This window comes from Pseudophryne corroboree, chromosome 1 (genome assembly GCF_028390025.1).
Source record: "Pseudophryne corroboree isolate aPseCor3 chromosome 1, aPseCor3.hap2, whole genome shotgun sequence".
Lineage (NCBI taxonomy): Eukaryota > Metazoa > Chordata > Amphibia > Anura > Myobatrachidae > Pseudophryne > Pseudophryne corroboree.
The window spans coordinates 366,562,334-366,581,946 of NC_086444.1; the positions used below are offsets into that span (position 1 = coordinate 366,562,334).

The window sequence follows — 19,613 nt, forward strand, 5'->3', positions numbered from 1 at the left end:
TGAGCTCTCTCTATCGGGAGATAAACCCTCTTCTGGTCTGTGTCTAGGATCATGCCTAGGCAAGGCAGATGAGCTGTAGGAACCAACTGCAACTTCGGAATATATAGAATCCAGTCGTGTTGCCGTTTCACTTCCAGAGAAGGTGATACGCTGTCCAGCAACTGCTCTTTTGATCTCGCTTTTATGAGGAGATCATCCAAGTATGTGATAATAGTGACACCTTGCTTCCGCAGGAGCACCATCATATCCGCCATTACCTTGGTGAAATTGGTAATGACAATCCCGTACCGCAATTCTGAGGTACGCCTGATGAGGTGAATAAATGGGGACACGAAGGTATGCATCCCTTATGTCCCGATTCATTTCAGGCTTGCAATGACCGCTCTTCGCGATTCCATCTTGAACCTGAACCTTTTCAGGTATATGTTCAGGGATTTTAATACAATATGGGTCTAACCGAACCGTCTGGTTTCGGGATTATAACATGGTCGAATAATAACACCCTCTTGTTGAAGGAGGGGACCCTTGACCACCACCTGTTGAAGATACAATTTACGAATTGCAGTTAACACTGGCTCCCTCTCTTGGGGGGAAGCCCGCCGGGTCCTCGGTGAGGGGGCATCTTCTCACAGTCCAGCCTGTATCCCTGCGATACAATTTCTATTGCCCAGGGATCTAACAGGGAGTGAACCCACTTGTGGCTGAACTTACGAAGGCGTGTCCCCACCGGGCCTAGCTCCGCCTGTGGAGCCCCAGCGACATGCGGTGGATTTTTGTAGAGGCCGGGGAGGACTTCTGTTCCTGGGGACTAGCTGTGTTATACAGCTTCTTTCCTCTGCCCCCGGCTCTGACAAGAAAGGACGCACCTCAGACTTTCTTGTTTCTTTATTCGAAAAGCTGCATTTAATAATGTCGTGCTTTCCTAGGCTGTGCAGGAATATAAGGCAAAATATCAGAATTACCAGCTATAGCTGTGGAGACCAGGCCCGAGAACCTTTCTCCACACAATCCTCAGCCTTCCATATGCCTCTTAAGTCGGCATCATCTGTCCAATGTATATTCTACAGGACACGTCAAGCAGAAATCGACATAGCTTTTGTCTCTAGGACCCAGTATACTCATGTCCCTTTGGGCATGCTTTATAATTATATATCTATCACTTAAGACAGCATCTTAAAATATTTATATGCATACTAGGGTCTCAATCTCTGCTGATAAGGTACCTGTCCACGCTGCCACAGCGCTATAAACCCATGCCGACACAATCGCCGGTCTGGGTAGTATACTAGAATGTGCACACTATCTGCAGGATCCCTGAGAATAGCTAGTGCAAACAGGACACCCAAGGGGAAGATTCTCAACACATCCTGGCCCTAGTGGGGAAAGGATACAGCCTGAGAATTCTCTTGTGGGAAGCTGCCGTCTCTTGTCTGGAGATTCCCGCTCTTTTTCCTCATGAGAGGAGGGAAATTTACCTCAGCATTCTTCCCCTTAAACATGTGTACTCTCGTGTCAGGGACAGATGAGTCATCAGTGATATGCAAATCATCTATTATTTCAATAATCATATATTGAATACCTTCTAGCCATCTTGGCTGTAACTTTGCATTATCGTAGTCGACAATGGAGTTAAACTCTGTGTCGATACTTTGTTATTTTGGATAGTGAACATAGAGAGACTCTGAAGGACTCTGTGACATAGGGACAGACCAGGGTAGATTTCCTTTCTGTTCCCTAACCTTTTGTGCAATAATTTTACCTCAGCACTTACACATATCCAAACAGGTGTCGGCGTTGTCGACGGAGACACCCTCCCACACACATATCCGCTCTATCACCTCCTTAGAGGAGCCTTTTACCTCAGACATGTCGACACACGCGTACTGACACACCACACACACAGGGGATGCTCTATTTGAAGACAGTTCCCCCACCAGGCCCTTTGGAGAGACAGAGAGAGAGTATGCCAGCACACACCACAGCGCTATATAATACAGGGATGTACACTATACTGAGTGATTTTTCCTCTATAGCAGCTTATATACACAGTTTTGCGCCTAAATTTATGTGCCCCCCTCTCTTTTTTACCCTTTGTGTACCAGGATACTGCAGGGGAGAGCCTGGGGAGCTTCCTTCCAGCTGAGCTGTGAAGAGAAAATGGCGCCGGTGTGCTGAGGAAGAAGGCCCGGCCCCCTCAGCGGCGGGCTTCTGTCCTTTTATGTACTTTAATGGCGGGGGTTAATGCACATATACAGTTTATCAGACTGTATTATGTGCTTTTCGCCAAGTAAGGTAATCTAATTGCTGCCCAGGGCGCCCCCCCCAGCGCCCTGCACCCATCAGTGACCGGAGTGTGTGGTGTGCTAAGGGAGCAATGGCGCACAGCTGCAGTGCTGTGCGCTACCTTAATGAAGACCGGAGTCTTCAGCCGCCGATTTTCAACTTCTCTTCGTTCTTCTGGCTCTGCAAGGAGGACGGCGGCGCGGCTCCGGGACCGGACGACCGAGGACTGGGCCTGTGTTCGATCCCTCTAAAGCTAATGGTGTCCAGTAGCCTTAGAAGCCCAAGCTAGCTGCAAGCAGGTAGGTTCGCTTCTCTCCCCTCAGTCCCACATAGCAGTGAGTCTGTTGCCAGCAGATCTCACTGAAAATAAAAAACCTAACAAATACTTTCTTTTCTAGGAAGCTCAGGAGAGCCCCTAGGGTGCATCCAGCTCTGGCCGGGCACAGATACTAACTGAGGTCTGGAGGAGGGGCATAGAGGGAGGAGCTAGTGCAGACCAGATATAGTACCTAATCTTTCTTTTAAGAGTGCCCAGTCTCCTGCGGAGCCCGTCTATACCCCATGGTCCTTACGGAGTACCCAGCATCCACTAGGACGTCAGAGAAAAGGGGATTATATAATTTAGGTGCAGGCAGTGTACAGTATGTATGTGTATTAGAAAGAGAGAAGGGGATTATATAATGTAGGTGCAGGCAGTGTACAGTATGCATGTGTATTAGAAAGAGAGAATGGGATTATATAATGTAGGTGCAGGCAGTGTACAGTATGCATGTGTATTAGAAAGAGAGAAGGGGATTATATAATGTAGGTGCAGGCAGTGTACAGTATGTATGTGTATTAGAAAGAGAGAAGGGGATTATATACAGAGCCGTCTTAACAGCAGTGTAGGCCTCTGGGCACAGCAATGCGCTGGGGCCCCTACCCACCCATCAGCGGTAGGGGTGGGGGGTGCTATCAGCGGCAGCTTTGATGTTCCACGGGGGGGGGTAGGGGGGGTTCTATCTTTCGGTCAGCATGTAGGACCTGGAGAAATAATTTCTGCTAATTACTCCTTTACTGCACAAATGGGGTGGGAAGGAGAACACTAAACTGTAGAAGGGGACATTGTGCTGAATGAAGGGGCCCTGGTATATGACTTCCAGGGTGGTAGGGGATGTTTAATACGTAGGGGAGGGGTGGATAGTGGAGTGGGCTTAATAGTCATCATTTTCCAGGGGTCAGGGCAGCTTGCTTTACTGCAGATATCTCCAGTTCCTGGAAATAGATTTCTAATAGGCCCTACACACTTGGCGATATTCTGAAAGATATGAACGATCTCGTTCATAAATGAACGAGAACTCGTTCATATCTTTCAGTGTGGAGACTTAAGCGATGAACGATGCGCGTCCCCGCGCTCGTTCATCGCTGGTCTCCCGTCGGCTGTGCATGCAGGCCAATATGGACGATCTCGTCCATATTTGCCTGCACTTCAATGCAGCCGGGTGATGGGGGGAGTGAAGAAACTTCACTCCCCCCGTCACTGCCCCCCCGCCGCCGGGTCGCTCGTCGGCCGTATCGGCCGTCGGGCACCTCGGCGGCACATCGCCAAGTGAGTAGGGCCCTTTAGCTTTAATGGGATAAAAAAAACTAGAGAGTCCCACCTTTCAGAAGGTTCTGGGGACTTGGGGATGAGACTTCAGGAACCAGAGCAATCCCCCAACAAAAATATAAAATTGCATATTAGGCGTGTGGAGCTGGAGCAGGGAAAAGCTGCTTGAAGGCTGATATCTCTGGCTATGGGCATAGTAGAGACAAGCCGCCAGTGTCCACTGAAAGAGGAGAGTCACAAAACTCTAAAGGCCCATACACATTAGACGATGTCGCTCTGTGAGCGACATCGTCTAACGTTTCCCCCTCCCGGGCCGGCCGGTCGGCGGCCGCCTGTACGCACTGAGCGATATGACCGCTCATATCGCTCAGTGACGTCACGCCCCCGCCAGCCCTGCATGAAGGTCGTGGACGACAGTCCACATCCTTCATGCATGCCCTACCGACAGCGACGATCGTTGCCGACCCGCGGGGCCGCGCATCGGTCGTCGCTGGCGGCATACACACTTAACGATATAATGAGCGATGTCGCTCAAGGAGGGGGAAAATGAGCGACGTCGCTCATTATATCGTTAAGTGTGTATGGACCTTAAGTCAGACAGAACCCGAGATATCTGGCTGGGAAGAACAATTAACAGGCTTCGATGGGGACCACTGCTTTGAAGTGGGATACCTCCGGTTCCCCAGGGCCGATTTTCAAAAATCTGGTACCCATGGAAAGAGGGGACCCTCAGCTATCAGCCTAGGGCCCTTTTACTCCTGGGGCCCTTGGGCAAGAGCCCATTGAGCCCATATGAAAAGACGGCCCTGATTATATAATCAGGGCCGGTGCAAGGTTTCTAAGCACCCTAGGCAAAATTTGAGCTTTCTGTCCCCCTGAAGGGATGGAGGAGCCCGGTGAAGCTGTGGTACAGGACATGGGCACATGAGGGGCGACATGGGGACATGAGACGGGTAGAAGGGGATGGAGGGACACAGAACCTAAGGATATCCGAGGGGGTGTGACACAGGACCTGGGGGGTGACACAGGACCTGGGCACATGAGGGAGAGGGGGGACACAGAACCTTGGGACATGGGGGGAGGTGACACAGGACAAATACAGTACACATGAGGTGTGGAGGAGATGACACAGGACCTGGGACATGAGGGTAGAGAGAGGGATAGGAGGGACACAGGACCTGGGTACATGAGGGGGGGGGTGACACAGGATATGGGGGGGGGGGGATGACACAAGCTCTGGACACATTAGGGGTAAGGGGTGACAGTACCTGGGGACATGAGTGGGAGGGGGGGACACAGGACATGGGCACAAGATGGGGGGAAAGGGAAGGAGGGACATAGGACCTAGGGACATCAGGGGGGGAGGGAGAGGTACATAGGACCTAGGGAAATCAGGGGGGGAGGGAGAGGTACATAGGACCTAGGGAAATCAGGGGGGGGGGGGAGAGGTACATAGGACCTAGGGACATCAGGGGGGGAGGGAGAGGTACATAGGACCTAGGGAAATCAGGGGGGGGAGAGGTACATAGGACCTAGGGAAATCAGGGGGGGGGGAGGTACATAGGACCTAGGGACATAGGGGGGGAGAGGTACATAGGACCTAGGGACATCAGGGGGAGGAGAGAGGTACATAGGACCTAGGGACATCAGGGGGGAAGAGGTACATTGGACCTAGGGACATCAGGGGGGAAGAGGTACATTGGACCTAGGGACATCAGGGGGGAAGAGGTACATTGGACCTAGGGACATCAGAGGGGGAGCTGGGACACAGGACCTCACCTGGGAACATCGTGGAGGAGGAGAGCATCTGGGGGATACAAGATCCCCCACTGCATTGGCAGTTCAGTGTTGTGTATGCTGAGGGAAGATTCTTACCTCACCTCAGATTCGTTTCTCCTCCTCTGCCCGGCAACTATACTGTGCTGTGGGGGCGGCTAAGGTCAAGCGCTGTTTGTCCGGCCGTCCTTGCTGCCAAGAATTCAGGACATGCAGCTGAAATCGCTGGCCGGGTACAGCTGCAGCTTCTGCGCAAGCGCAATGCCGCTTAGACGCCTGCAGGGAACCTGGAAGTTCCGGCGGCTGTCCTCCTCTGTCCCTGGCGCCTGCCTGTCAGCTCTGCATCCTCTCTTGCTGGCAGTGGCGCCGATGGCGCCGATCCCTATGGCTGGGAGTCACCTGTGCCTGACTCCCTGAGCAGCTGATGACACATGCGCTGCTCCTATGCCCGCCGACCCCTAATCTAAAAACAAGGGTGTCTCTCTTTCAGAGATATCCTTCATTTTTCTACTAGGCAGTCTCAGCGGGCCGCCCCCTCAGGTCCCGACGCCCATAGGCAGCTGCCTAAAGCTGCCTAGTGGAAGCGCCGGCTCTGTATATAATGTAGGTAGGTGCAGGCAGTGTATGTGTATTAGGAAGAGAGAAGGCGATTATATAATGCAGGTGCAGGAGTGTATGTGTATTAGGAAGAGAGAAGCCGATTATATAATGTAGGTGCAGGCAACGTATGTGTGTGTATTAGGAAGAGAGAAGGAGATTATATAATGTAGGTGCAGGCAGTGTACAGTATGTATGTGTATTAGGAAGAGATAGGTGTAGGTGGTGTTGTATTCAGTAAATACATATACTGTAAGTATGAGAAAGGAGACTAACCAGGCGAATAGCAGCTAGGGTGTTCTCGGGTGCATCGTGTGCCCCTCCTCTGTGGGCGACGACAGAGACCTCACCCCGGGGTTTCAGCACCTGCAGGGCCCGGGACTCCGGCACAGGATGGAACCTGGAGGTGACGAGCAGGATGTAGAGGCCGCAGATCAGGAGGCAGGAGAGCCTGGGGCTGCGGGTGATCAGCAGCAGGATCAGGAAGATGGAAGTGAGGGAGATGACCATGCTGCTCCCGGTCCACATCGTTACTCTCAGAGAGAAGGAAGCCCCTCAGGCCTGAGACCACAGCGGACTCTCCCGGGGTATAGGTGACGGTGCCGGTACATACATAAGGCACCAGTACCCGACACTATAACGCTGAGACGCGAATTCCAAGGCGACAGACACTATGCTATATTACCAGGCAGCCGTGTGACAGCGGGACGGGGAAGCGCTCACACAGCTGGCCTGACTCTCCACTCAGGCCGGAAGCAGCAGCATCTTCGTACGGGGAGGCTGGCTGTGATGTCAGCCCAGTGACCGCGGCAGCAGAGCAGACACACCCAGGACGCGTACGGAGAGAAAGTTCCACAGCGGCGCCTATGGCTTCAAGTTCAGCACCGCTCCGACTGTCACTTGTCCTGCACTGTGGCTCGGGGTGGGGGCGCACTCACATCAAGGGGAGCGGACAGAAGTGTCATAAGATACACAACATGGGCAGAAGCAATGGTCTGGCAAGAGTATAGCAGATGTCGGGTACACAGGGCTGTTGTCCGGCTTTTTGCCATCCGGGAGAAACCGGCAGAGTCTCGCACACAGGACGGCTTTGAGCCGTGTGTAATGCTGTGTGCATGCGCAGCATAAGGGGGAGAGGGTGGTCCGCTGCGCCCCTGCTAACCAACCCCCCTGTCGTCCCTACCGAAATAATACTCGGAGACAAGATCTGGGATTGAATCATTGGCCACAGTTCTTTATTAACCATTACCTTCTTTACAACTTACACTTTTTTCCAGGGTAGGGGCAGAGAAACGGTGGGCAAGGCACAAAAAACCCAACCCTATCAATGCCGATCATTGATTTACGACGGGGCGTGCCACATACCTACGCCGTAGGCCCTCAGCAACGCCCCCGCTAGTGAGCCAGCCCCCGCAGATTCCTCTGGCCTGGTGAGCCGCCGTCGGCCCGCCGTCGACAGCTGGAGCCTGGCATGCGTCACGTCGCCGTCGGTGAATCTGCAACCTCAGCTGGCTCCCGTCCTCCACCTGCCTTGCGCACCGCTTCCTCCTGCCGTCCTCTTACCAACTGTGACAAAACAACATGCATAACCAAGACTTTGTCGACCACAAATTGCATTCGTAAAAACGTCCCATTTCCTTTCCAAGTTCTTATTTATTTATTTATTTATTTTATTTTTTATTTTATATATATATATAACACGCAAAATGCTGACAGACATAGACACTCCAAATGCTGACAGGCATATACAAAACAATACAGTTCCTAACACAGGGGGTGGGTGGGTGGGATCTCCGTCCGTCTCCCTCTGTAGCAATGCCGCTTCCCCTCCTGCCTCTGCTTTTTAACCCCTTCCTGCCCCCTCTTCCCTCCTGCTGCCCTACTGGCTGCCCTGTCCCCCCAGGTGTGAAAAGGAGGACTGCATACCTGCCCCCGTCCCCCCTTTCCCGCCGTTGGCCCGCGGTCGCGTGTGCCACCCCTCCCCCCTATATCGCCGCAGCGCCATTTTGGCGCCTATGCTCCCTTAAGGGGGAGAGGGTGGTCCGCTGCGCCCCTGCTAACCAACCCCCCTGTCGTCCCTACCGAAATAATACTCGGAGACAAGATCTGGGATTGAATCATTGGCCACAGTTCTTTATTAACCATTACCTTATTTACAACTTACACTTTTTTCCAGGGTAGGGGCAGAGAAACGGTGGGCAAGGCACAAAAAACCCTATCAATGCCGATCATTGATTTACGACGGGGCGTGCCACATACCTACGCCGTAGGCCCTCAGCAACGCCCCCGCTAGTGAGCCAGCCCCCGCAGATTCCTCTGGCCTGGTGAGCCGCCGTCGGCCCGCCGTCGACAGCTGGAGCCTGGCATGCGTCACGTCGCCGTCGGTGAATCTGCAACCTCAGCTGGCTCCCGTCCTCCACCTGCCTTGCGCACCGCTTCCTCCCGCCACTGAGGTTTCGGGGTCTGCCCGATTACCGAAAACCCCCCCACCCTGCCATTCTCCCTAACCTCGACTTCCAAAGCCTCCTGCAAAGCGTTGTTGAACAAGTCAATGCCGACGTCCGACAAATGCACCCCGTCTGCCCTGTACAAGCCCTTTACCTTCTGACTGATGTCCGGGTGACGGATGACCTTTCCACCCATCGCCCTCACGCACTTACTCACTGCTACATTCACCTTTTTCCTGGTCCTTTCTATGGCAGCCCCTTTTCGCGCCCCGCGCCATGTGAGCCTAGGTATGATGCTGGACCACACGATGTTCGCTGCCTGCCAACGTGCTTTGGCCCATGCCAGGTCAGTGCCCATGCTTCTTACCATGTCAAGGGACTTCGTGTTCCCCAAATCGTTACCCCCTAAATGAATGACTATTGTGTCTGGGCTGCCCGCCGTTTTTTCACCTCCCAGCAACACCTCCCTGAGGCTGTGCCACCTCATCCCCCTCCGCCCGAACCAAAACACGCGTCCCGCGCTCCTTGCCAGCCCCAGCTGCCTGCCGTAGGGCCTGCCGGCGGCCCTCTTTTCCGCCCAGTGAATGTAGGAATGGCCGACGATCCAAATGCGCTTCGCCTCTTTGCTCCCTGCGGAGGGGGGGGGGGGGGAGATTTAATTAGATGTTAGATTGCTGGTAACCGGCCTGACGTAAACTTTATAGCGATCTGATTTCCACCGGCCCAGCGCTCTGATCTCCTCGCCAGCGCAGCCCTCGCTAGCTGCCGACGTGGCGGCGCCGATTCTGAATGAATGAGTGCTAAACCTATCGGCCTGCCATCCGCTGGCCGTTACGCATTTTTTCAGGACCGCCGTAAACTGATATTTAGTTAGTGGTGACCCGTCCATGTGTATGAGAAAATTATCCCCACCTCGTGGCCTGTGGTCTAGGAAGGCCTTGACCGCCGCCACCGGACATGCCGCAATATCCGTGTGCTTGCGCAACTGAACCCATTTTCCCTTACCCTCCTGATCAGTCTTCGACTTCTGTATTTTGCATAACACAGCTTGCTCGGTTATGACGACGTTCTTGTACTGCAGCCCGTCGCCGTTTGTGAGCTTAGATCTCGCTACAAGCTCGCTAATCCTGAATGCTCCGCTAAAAGCCATCGCGAATGCGGCCCCAAACAGCGCCGCTTCGCCCTGATCCCTGCACACTGATGGGATGCATGCCAGCAGCGTCTTCAATCTCTCCATTGTAATGGGTTCCCTTGCGTCTGGCCTCCTAACCTCTGCCCTGGCCCAGCCCCTCATGATTGTACGTACCGTAAACGACTTTGTTTCGTCATTTTTCCCTGCTAACTTATCGAAAAACGCGATACCTGCTAACATGGCGCTCGTCCTGGCCTTGGATGCCTGTTCGCGCCTGAGCTTAGCTATGAAAGCCAGCAGCTGCTGCTGCGCATTTTTTCCCCCGGTGCCTTCCGCCGCCTGAAACTCTTGCCACGATCTCCAGGCAGCCTTGTATGCCTTCCACGTCTTTGGCGCCAGCGACCGCTCCACCAGCCTGCCTAATTCGGCTTGACTATCTGCCAGAGACATGAGGGGCATGTTAGGCCAGTCGCGTTTGCCATTGGCGCAGCTGCCCTAAAAGCTTCCCAGTTCTGCCGAGACAGCGCATCTGCTATCACATTCTTCTCCCCCGGCACGTGTTTCGCCCTGAATGTAATATTATGATGCAAGCATGCTAGCACCAATTTTCTGATCAACCTGACGACTGGTGGCGATGAGGCCCTCTGGTTGTTCACCGCCTGAACCACCCCCATATTATCGCACCAGAATTGAATCTGCCTGTTGGCGAGTCTCTCCCCCCATATTGTCACTGCTACGACTATTGGGAACAACTCCAAGGCCGCCAAGTTCTTGGTGAGCCCCGCCTCCTCCCACGATGTGGGCCAAACCTGCGCGCACCATTCTCCCTGCCAGTATGCCCCGAAGCCTGTCCCCCCTGCGGCATCCGTAAATAGATGCATTGCGTGATTGGACCGTACTACTTTGGGCCACATACGCACTCCATTGAAATGTAGGAGGAATTCCTCCCATACTCGCAGGTCCTCCCTCAAATCCCTGTTGATCCGCACAAAGTGATGTCTCTTTGCAACGCCAGCGGTGGCTTGCTCGAGCCGCCGTTTAAAAATCCTACCTATTGGGATCACCCTGCATGCAAAATTGAGGCTTCCCAATAATGATTGCAGCTGGCCCAACGTAACCTTTTTTGCCTTTACGCACAGCCCGATTTCCCTTTCCAGCCTCCGTATTTTTTCCTCGGGGAGCCTGCACTCCTGTCTATCTGTGTCAATCTCTATCCCCAGGTAGGATAGGACCGTTTTGGGCCCCTCCGTCTTCTCTGTTGCGATAGGCACGCCGAACTCCTCCAGCATGGCCTGCAGCTCGCTCAGAAGGTGGGCGCACCGTGTCGAATCTGGAGGCCCTGCCACCAGGAAATCGTCCAGGTAGTGTGCTATAGCTCTTGACCCCGTGCGCTCCTCCCAGCACCACTGCAGGAAAGAGCTAAAAGCCTCGAAATATGCGCACGAAATAGCGCAACCCATTGGCAAACATTTGTCAATGAAGAAAAACCCGTCAAAGCTTATCCCCATGAGCCTGAAACTCTCAGGATGTAGGGGGAGCAGTCTGAAGGCAGACTCGATGTCTAATTTTGCTATCAGGGCCCCCTTCCCCTGTGTCCGGATCGACCTGACAGCCGAGTCGAAGGACTGGTACTGCACTGAGCATTCGTCCCTGTCCAAAGCGTCGTTTACCGACGCCCCTTCTGGATAGGACAAATGCTGAATGAGCCTGAATTTCCCCGGTGCTTTCTTGGGGACCAGCCCCAACGGTGATATAACTAGCCCCGCCACTGGGGGGGCTACGAAAGGCCCTGCCATTCTCCCTAAAGCTAGCTCCTTGATAATTTTTTCCCGCACCGCTCGTGGCTGCTCCCTGCTAGACTTTAAATTTCTGGAGCTGCCGGAGGGCGCGACTTCCTTAGTTATGGGTATCCTAAACCCGTCCCCGAACCCCGCCCGCAGCAAATTGGCTTCCTGGCTCTTGGGATACCTGGCCAGCCATGCCAGGATCCTGTTCGAGTTTACTGGACTAATTGCTTTTGTTAGGCCCTGCCGCTGCGGGTACCTTTTTCTGGTTATTTCCCCTCTGTCTGCTGCACTCTTTGGCTGCGTGATTCGCGCCGCAGATTGAACATGCGTGCTTAAATTTGCACTGCGCGCGAGTGCACCGCATCTCATTAAATGCCCAGCATTTATGATCTGGTTTCTGCGCGCTAGGCCTCCCTGCAAACGGCCTATGTGTAGTTAAGACCTTTTCTGGGGCCCCTGCCGACTGGGCTTTCAACCATTCGTCAACGTCCCTGACGCCGAAATCAATGGGCTTCCCGCCCACCGCCCTTGCCCTAAAACGCTCATCATATTTTCTCCATACCGTCCCCCCGTGTTCCTTATACACCGAGTAAATGAAGTTTGTGTACCTCAGCATGCCCGCGGCTGCTTCAGGGTACGCCTCCGTATAACAAGCTGTATAGGCAAACATACCACTCAGCCAATGCTCAATTGTCTTATAGCTTTCTGACTGCCTTTCTCCCTTTGGCTTCGCTGCCTCCTTGGCCTTTAGCCCTGCCTCCGTCAGTGAACATATATCTATAAAAGCCCCTTTTTCGATTTCCTTCCTAGTCAGCGCCGGCAAGTGGGCCGCTACTGAACCGAAGGCGCATACTAGGCCTGCGGTTCCCTGCACAAAAGCTGTTGCCTTATCATGTTCTACCACACCCATTTTTTCCCTGGTTGCGTCAGCCCCGGGAATGCTGCCCTTCTTACTCTTCCACTTCGCAACTGCTGCCAGCCATTGCTCCCTCAACACCCTGCATGCGTCGTCCTCGTCCGACTCCGCCGGGGTTAGCCCCAAATCTGCGTCTGACTGCGCCTCTACCCCGCCCCTCTGCGCTCCTGTCATTTTATCGACATCAATACTGCTACGCTGTACCCCTTGCGCGCTTCCTGGCATAACACACATTCTATGGAAACTGCTATGACTCGACCCCCCTGCTGCGTTGCATAAATCGCTGCATATACTCTGCGCATTCTGACAAGTATTTTGGGTCATACAAACATTATGCAAGTCATTATTGTCGACATTGTTCTTACCGATCCCGAGCGCCGCGTCCTCGATCGCTGTCTCTACGGGTGCTGCGTGTCCTGCGCCGACCCTGGCGCAAGGAGATGACCCCGTCGCTGTCCCTCTGGGTGCTGCATGTCCTGTGCCGATCCTGGCGCAAGGAGATGACCCCGTCGCTGTCCATCTGGGTGCTGCGTATCCTGCGCCGACCTTGGCGCAAGGAGATGACCCTGTCACCTGGGCATGTTCTGCGTGAACCGCTGGAAATGATGGCGCCACGCCGAACGAAGCGTAGGCCGTGCTCTCGCCTCCTTGCCTCTGATCCCGGCTGCTCGCGCGCCTCTCGCGATGCTCTCTCCGCGGCGTGCCAAACTGCTGCCCGCGGTTAGGGTAGCTCCTTTGCAGTGTTGAGTCTGTGCTAATGAAAACCCTTGCTTCCTGGTCCCACTGCCTCGTGCTCCCCAAACAAGATCGCTGTGGGCTGCGATGACGCCTGCTTGAGCCGCAGTATTCCTCCTGAAGAAATTGCTCCCTGTCGCGGTAAGGCTGCTCCCTCCGCTCTGATCGCCGTGCGCAGCTGCAGCCCCGGCAATCCCGGTGCTGCGTGCGGTAGCTCCTTGCTGGCGACACTTGGCCGCCGCTGGCCGTCGCCGGCGATGCCCTTCCAATCGACCTTGAGTAGTGGCGGATGCTTCTCGCGGGTGAAAGGTAACGGGTTGGGTGATGACGGTGACCGTGATCCCTCGCCGCGCGTCGTCTGCGTTGACTCTCACCCTTGCCGTGATGTGCTGACTCCCGCTCCCTTGATCTCCTTGGTGCGGCCGCTGGGAATTGCGCCAGCTCCTTAAATAGCTGCGTAGATGCCTGCTGTACCCATTCTGCTGGTGTGCCCGCGGATGAGCCCAGCGCTGCTGCCGCAATGCCGCTGCCCCTCTGTTGAGTTGACATCCGTGGCGCGCCAGTTTGACTTGAGTGGGCCGTGACGCTCTGCGCCTCTGCGCCTGACTCCGCCCCGTCTGATTCTGCCGCTGCTGGAATGCTGTCGTACGCTGCCGGTGCTTGGATCTCCTCCCCATGCTGCTCTCCCTTCTGTCTGTATGATGCCTCTTTTTTTCTTCTGCTTTGGGCTGCCAGGGACCGCTCTTTCGCCCTCCGACCACTAGGGGGTGCGCCCTCTGCCTGTGCTCCTCCACGCTGCAAGTGCTGCTGCTTCCTCACTCTTCTGTTCCCCTTCTTCCGGATGCTCTCCTCTCCCTCTTCTCTGAAGCGACTGGGGGCTTTTTTGATTCTGCTTGACCTTGCTGCCAGTGGCTCCATAATACCCTGCTGTCGCTACCCTGGGGCTTGCGGTACCTCGTCTGGCTGGATGTGTCCCGCTCCTGGGCGCTTTGCTGGTGCTCTTTCCCCGCTGTCTTTTCCTCTTGGAGCTGATGGACGGCTGCTGCTGCTCTGAGCTGGAGGTGCTGCGACCCAGACCCGCTGGTTTAAAAGAGGTGACGTGTTCTTTAATGCTGCTCCCGCTGCTGCTCTCCCGTCTGCATCGAGCTCTGTCCGGCAACGAGGTAAGGCCTCTGTTAATACTGCTCCCGCTGCTGCTCTCCCGGCCGCATCTATCTCCGTCCGTCTCCCTCTGTAGCAATGCCGCTTCCCCTCCTGCCTCTGCTTTTTAACCCCTTCCTGCCCCCTCTTCCCTCCTGCTGCCCTACTGGCTGCCCTGTCCCCCCAGGTGTGAAAAGGAGGACGGCATACCTGCCCCCGTCCCCCCTTTCCCGCCGTTGGCCCGCGGTCGCGTGTGCCACCCCTCCCCCCTATATCGCCGCAGCGCCATTTTGGCGCCTATGCTCCCTTCAGACACGGCTTGAGAAAAAAACGTTGTGTGTGAAAGCTCCCCTTCACACACACAATTCACTGGCTGCAAAGACGGCCCGGCGGCCGCCCGGCCGCCGGACCTTCCAGTGGTGAGACCCGGCTGCAACCCGGCAGCCGGGACGGGGCCGTGCAGTGTGAAGGGACCCTAGCCCTCAGTGCTGAAACACACTACCCGGCTTTTGCCGGCCGGGAAAAAGCCGGACGGCTTTTTCCCGTGCCGGCATTGTAGTTAACAGTGTGAGGGCTAGGGTCCCTTCACACTGCACGGCCCCGGCCCGGCTGCCGGGTTGCAGCCGGGTCTCACCACTGGAAGGTCCGGCGGCCGGGCGGCCGCCGGGCTGTCTTTGGAGCCAGTAAACCATGTGTGTGAAGGGGAGCTTTCACACACAACGTTTTTTTCTGAAGCCGTGTCTGATGCTGCGCATGCGCACAGCATCACACACGGCTCAAAGCCGTCCTGTGTGAGCGACTCTGCCGGTTTCTCCCGGATGGCAAAAAGCCGGACAAAGTTTGTCCGGCTTTTTGCCATCCGGGAGAAACCGGAGTGTGTGTTACAGCCCTCACACTGTTAAAAACAATGCCGGCACGGGAAAAAGCCGACCGGCTTTTTCCCGGCCGGCAAAAACCGGGTAGTGTGTTTTAGCCCTTTGTCCGGCTTTTTGCCATCCGGGAGAAACCGGCCAGTGTGTTAGGGCTGTAAGGGCTAAAACACACTACACGGTTGTTGCCGGCCGGGAAAAAGCCGGACGGCTTTTTCCCGTGCCGGCATTGTAGTTAACAGTGTGAGGGGTAGGGTCCCCTTCACACTGCACGGCCCCGGCCCGGCTGCCGGGTTGCAGCCGGGTCTCACCACTGGAAGGGCTGAAACACACACTCCGGTTTTTCCCGGATGGCAAAAAGCCGGACAAACTTTGTCCGGCTTTTTGCCATCCGGGAGAAACCGGCAGTGTCTATCACACAGGACGGCTTTGAGCCGTGTGTGATGCTGTGCGCATGCGCAGCATCATACACGGCTGCAGAAGAAACCGTTGTGTGTGAAAGCTCCCCTTCACACACATGGTTTACTGGCTCCAAGGACGGCCCGGCGGCCGCCCGGCCGCCGGACCCTCCAGTGGTGAGACCCGGCTGCAACCCGGCAGCCGGGCCGGGGCCGTGCAGTGTGAAGGGACCCTAGCCCTCACACTGTTAACTACAATGCCGGCACGGTAAAAAGCCGTCCGGCTTTTTCCCGGCCGGCAAAAACCGTGTAGTGTGTTTCAGCCCGAAGGTCCGGCGGCCGGGCGGCCGCCGGGCCGTCCTTGGAGCCAGTAAACCATGTGTGTGAAGGGGAGCTTTCACACACAACGGTTTCTTCTGCAGCCGTGTCTGATGCTGCGCATGCGCACAGCATCACACACGGCTCAAAGCCGTCCAGTGTGACAGACTCTGCCGGTTTCTCCCGGATGGCAAAAAGCCGGACAAAGTTTGTCCGGCTTTTTGCCATCCGGGAAAAACCGGAGTGTGTGTTTCAGCCCTAACACACACTCCGGTTTTTCCCGGATGGCAAAAAGCCGGACAAACTTTGTCCGGCTTTTTGCCATCCGGGAGAAACCGGCAGTGTCTGTCACACAGGACGGCTTTGAGCCGTGTGTGATGCTGTGCGCATGCGCAGCATCAGACACGGCTTCAGAAAAAACCGTTGTGTGTGAAAGCTCCCCTTCACACACATGGTTTACTGGCTCCAAAGACGGCCCGGCCGCCGGACCTTCCAGTGGTGAGACCCGGCTGCAACCCGGCAGCCGGGCCGGGGCCGCGCAGTGTGAAGGGACTCTAGCCCTCACACTGTTAACTACAATGCCGGCACGGGAAAAAGCCGTCCGGCTTTTTCCCGGCCGGCAAAAGCCGGGTAGTGTGTTTCAGCCCTTACAGCTGAGGGCTAGGGTCCCTTCACACTGCACGGCCCCGGCCCGGCTGCCGGGTTGCAGCCGGGTCTCACCACTGGAAGGTCCGGCGGCCGCCGGGCCGTCTTTGCAGCCAGTGAACCGTGTGTGTGAAGGGGAGCTTTCACACACAACGGTTTTTTTCCAAGCCGTGTCTGATGCTGCGCATGCGCACAGCATCACACACGGCTCAAAGCCGTCCTGTGTGAGCGACTCTGCCGGTTTCTCCCGGATGGCAAAAAGCCGGACAAAGTTTGTCCGGCTTTTTGCCATCCGGAAGAAACCGGCCAGTGTGTTACAGCCCTTAGCCAGTGGCATAGCCGTCAATATGCTGCCGGGCAGATGTATTAAGCCAGAAGACACGAGGCTGAAGTTAGCTTCTTATTCGGCCAGCTTCTTATTCACTTCTTATTCAAGCTCTAGCTTCTTATTCACTTCTTATTCGAACTCCAGCTTCTTATTCAGATCATTCAGTTTTGCAAGGGTAAATGAGTCTTGGGCCACAAATTTGACCCCCAAAAACAACAGAGTAGGGTCCCTTACATATGACCCACTTGTATTTTGCCTGGCCCAATACTGTTTTGGGCATGAAATACACTGGCAAAGTGGTCACAAACACCATTTTATAAATTGCCATTTTGAATAAGTAGCTGTAGTTTTGCAAGGGTTAACTAGTCTTGGGCCACAAATTTGACACCTGAAATCAACACAGGGTGGTCACTTACATATGACCCACTTGTATTTTGCCTGGCCCAATACTGTTTTGGGCATGAAATACACTGGCAAAGTGGTCACAAACAGCATTTTATAAATTGCCATTTTGAATAAGTAGCTGCAGTTTTGCAAGGGTTAACTAGTCTTGGGCCACAAATTTGACACCTGAAATCAACACAGGGTGGTCACTTACATATGACCCACTTGTACTTTGCTTGGCCCAACACTGTTTTGGGCATGAAATACACTGGCAAAGTGGGCACAAACACCATAATTTACCATTTTGCATAAGTAGCTGTAGTTTTGCAAGGGTTAACCAGTCTTGGGCCACAAATTTGACCCCCAAAAACAACAGAGAGCGGTCACTTGCATGTGACCCACTTGTATTTTGCCTGGCCCAATGCTGTTTTGGGCATGAAATACACTGACAAAGTGGGCACACACACCATATTTTACCATTTTGAATAAGTAGCTGTAGTTTTGCAAGGGTTAACTAGTCTTGGGCCACAAATTTGACCCCCGAAAACAACAGAGGGTAGTCACTTGCATGTGACCCACTTGTATTTTGCCTGGCCCAACGCTGGTTTGGCCATGAAATACACTGGCAAAGTGGGCACAAACACCATAATTTACCATTTTGAATAAGTAGTTGTAGTTTTGCAAGGGTTAACCAGTCTTGGGCCACAAATTTGACACCTGAAATCAACAGAGGGTGGTCACTTACATATGACCCATTTGTATTTTGCTTGGCCCAAAGCTGTTTTGGGCATGAAATACACTGGCAAAGTGGGCACAAACACCATTTTATAAATTGCCATTTTGAATAAGTAGCTGCAGTTTTGCAAGGGTTAACTAGTCTTGGCCCACAAATTTGACACCTGAAATCAACACAGGGTGGTCACTTACATATGACCCACTTGTATTTTGCCTGGCCCAACGCTGTTTTGGGCATGCAATATACTGGCAAAGTGGGCACACACACCATTTTGTAAATTGCTATTTTGAATAAGTAGCTGTAGTTTTGCAAGGGTTAACTAGTCTTGGGCCACAAATTTGACACCTGAAATCAACAAAGTGTGGTCACTTACATATGACCCACTTGTACTTTACTTGGCCCAACACTGTTTTGGGCAAAGTGGGCACAAACACCATATTTTGTTCCTAGTTCCGAAACCGAATGGATCCTCCCGCCCATTCTAAACCTCAAGTCTTTGAACAATTTTGTGAAGGTTTCCAAGTTCCGTATGGAAACCCTTCACTCTATTGTTCTGGCTTTGGAGCCGATGGACTATATGGTATCTATGGACACACAGGAAACTTACCTACATATACCTATTGCCATGTCGCATCAACAAAACCTGCGGGTTGCTATTGGCAACCTACATTATCAATTCCAGGCCTTACCTTTTTGCCTGACCACGGCTTCGCAAATCTTCAACAAGGTCATGGCGGTTATGACTGCCCTACTCCGCCGTTAGGGTATCAGGATCCCACCAGGTCTGGACGATTTGTTTATCCTGGGAAACTCCCCAGAGGTTCTCCTCCGTCATCTGGAACTGACGGTCCAATTTCTGCAAGCCCACGGGTGGCTCATCAACTGGAAGAAATCCTCCCTGGTCCCTGCTCAGAGCATGGTGCACCTGGGGGCATTGTTGGACACACTCAACCAACGGTTGTTCTTGTCTCAGGAGAAGGTCCTGAAGCGTCAGGACAGTATACAGTACTTCCTTTCTTGCCCACGAGTGTCGATACACTCGGCGATGCAAGTACTAGACCTCATGGTGTCGGCTTTGGACATGGTGGAGTATGCCAAGTTTCACTCTCGCCCTCTGCAGAAGCTAATCCTTGCCAAGTGGGACGGCCTGCCTCACCGGATCAGATCTCACATGATATCCTTGACTCCAGAGGTTCGTCTGTCACTGACCTGGTGGCTACAGGACCAACAATTGAGCAGGGGTCGTCCCTTCTGGATCTCCAACTGGGTCCTTCTGACGACGGATGCCAGTCTGCGGGGTTGGGGTGCAGTGTTGGAACTACATTCTCTTCAGGGTCGGTGGACCAGGGAGAAATATCTCCTCCCGATAAATATTCTGGAGTTGCGTGCAGTGTTTAATGCTCTGAAACTTGCCCTGACTCTGGTACAGAACAGGCCTTTTCAAGTACAATTGGACAATGCTACCACGGTGGTGTACATAAACCATCAAGGCGGCACTCGAAGCCGCATGGCAATGTTGGAAGTGTCAAAGATC

At 54.0% G+C, this 19,613-nt stretch overlaps 1 protein-coding gene across 1 annotated transcript in view; it reads right to left on the reverse strand.

Annotated features, from left to right (window-relative positions):
• Window positions 1-7,386, reverse strand: part of GDE1 (glycerophosphodiester phosphodiesterase 1) — a 53,935-nt gene extending 46,549 nt beyond the window's left edge. The window contains exon 1 of the mRNA XM_063913003.1: window positions 6,521-7,386. Coding sequence (XP_063769073.1) covers window positions 6,521-6,772 — 252 coding nt within the window. The 5' untranslated portion in view covers window positions 6,773-7,386. The remainder of the gene's footprint in view (window positions 1-6,520) is intronic.
• Between the last annotated feature and the right edge of the window lie 12,227 nt (window positions 7,387-19,613).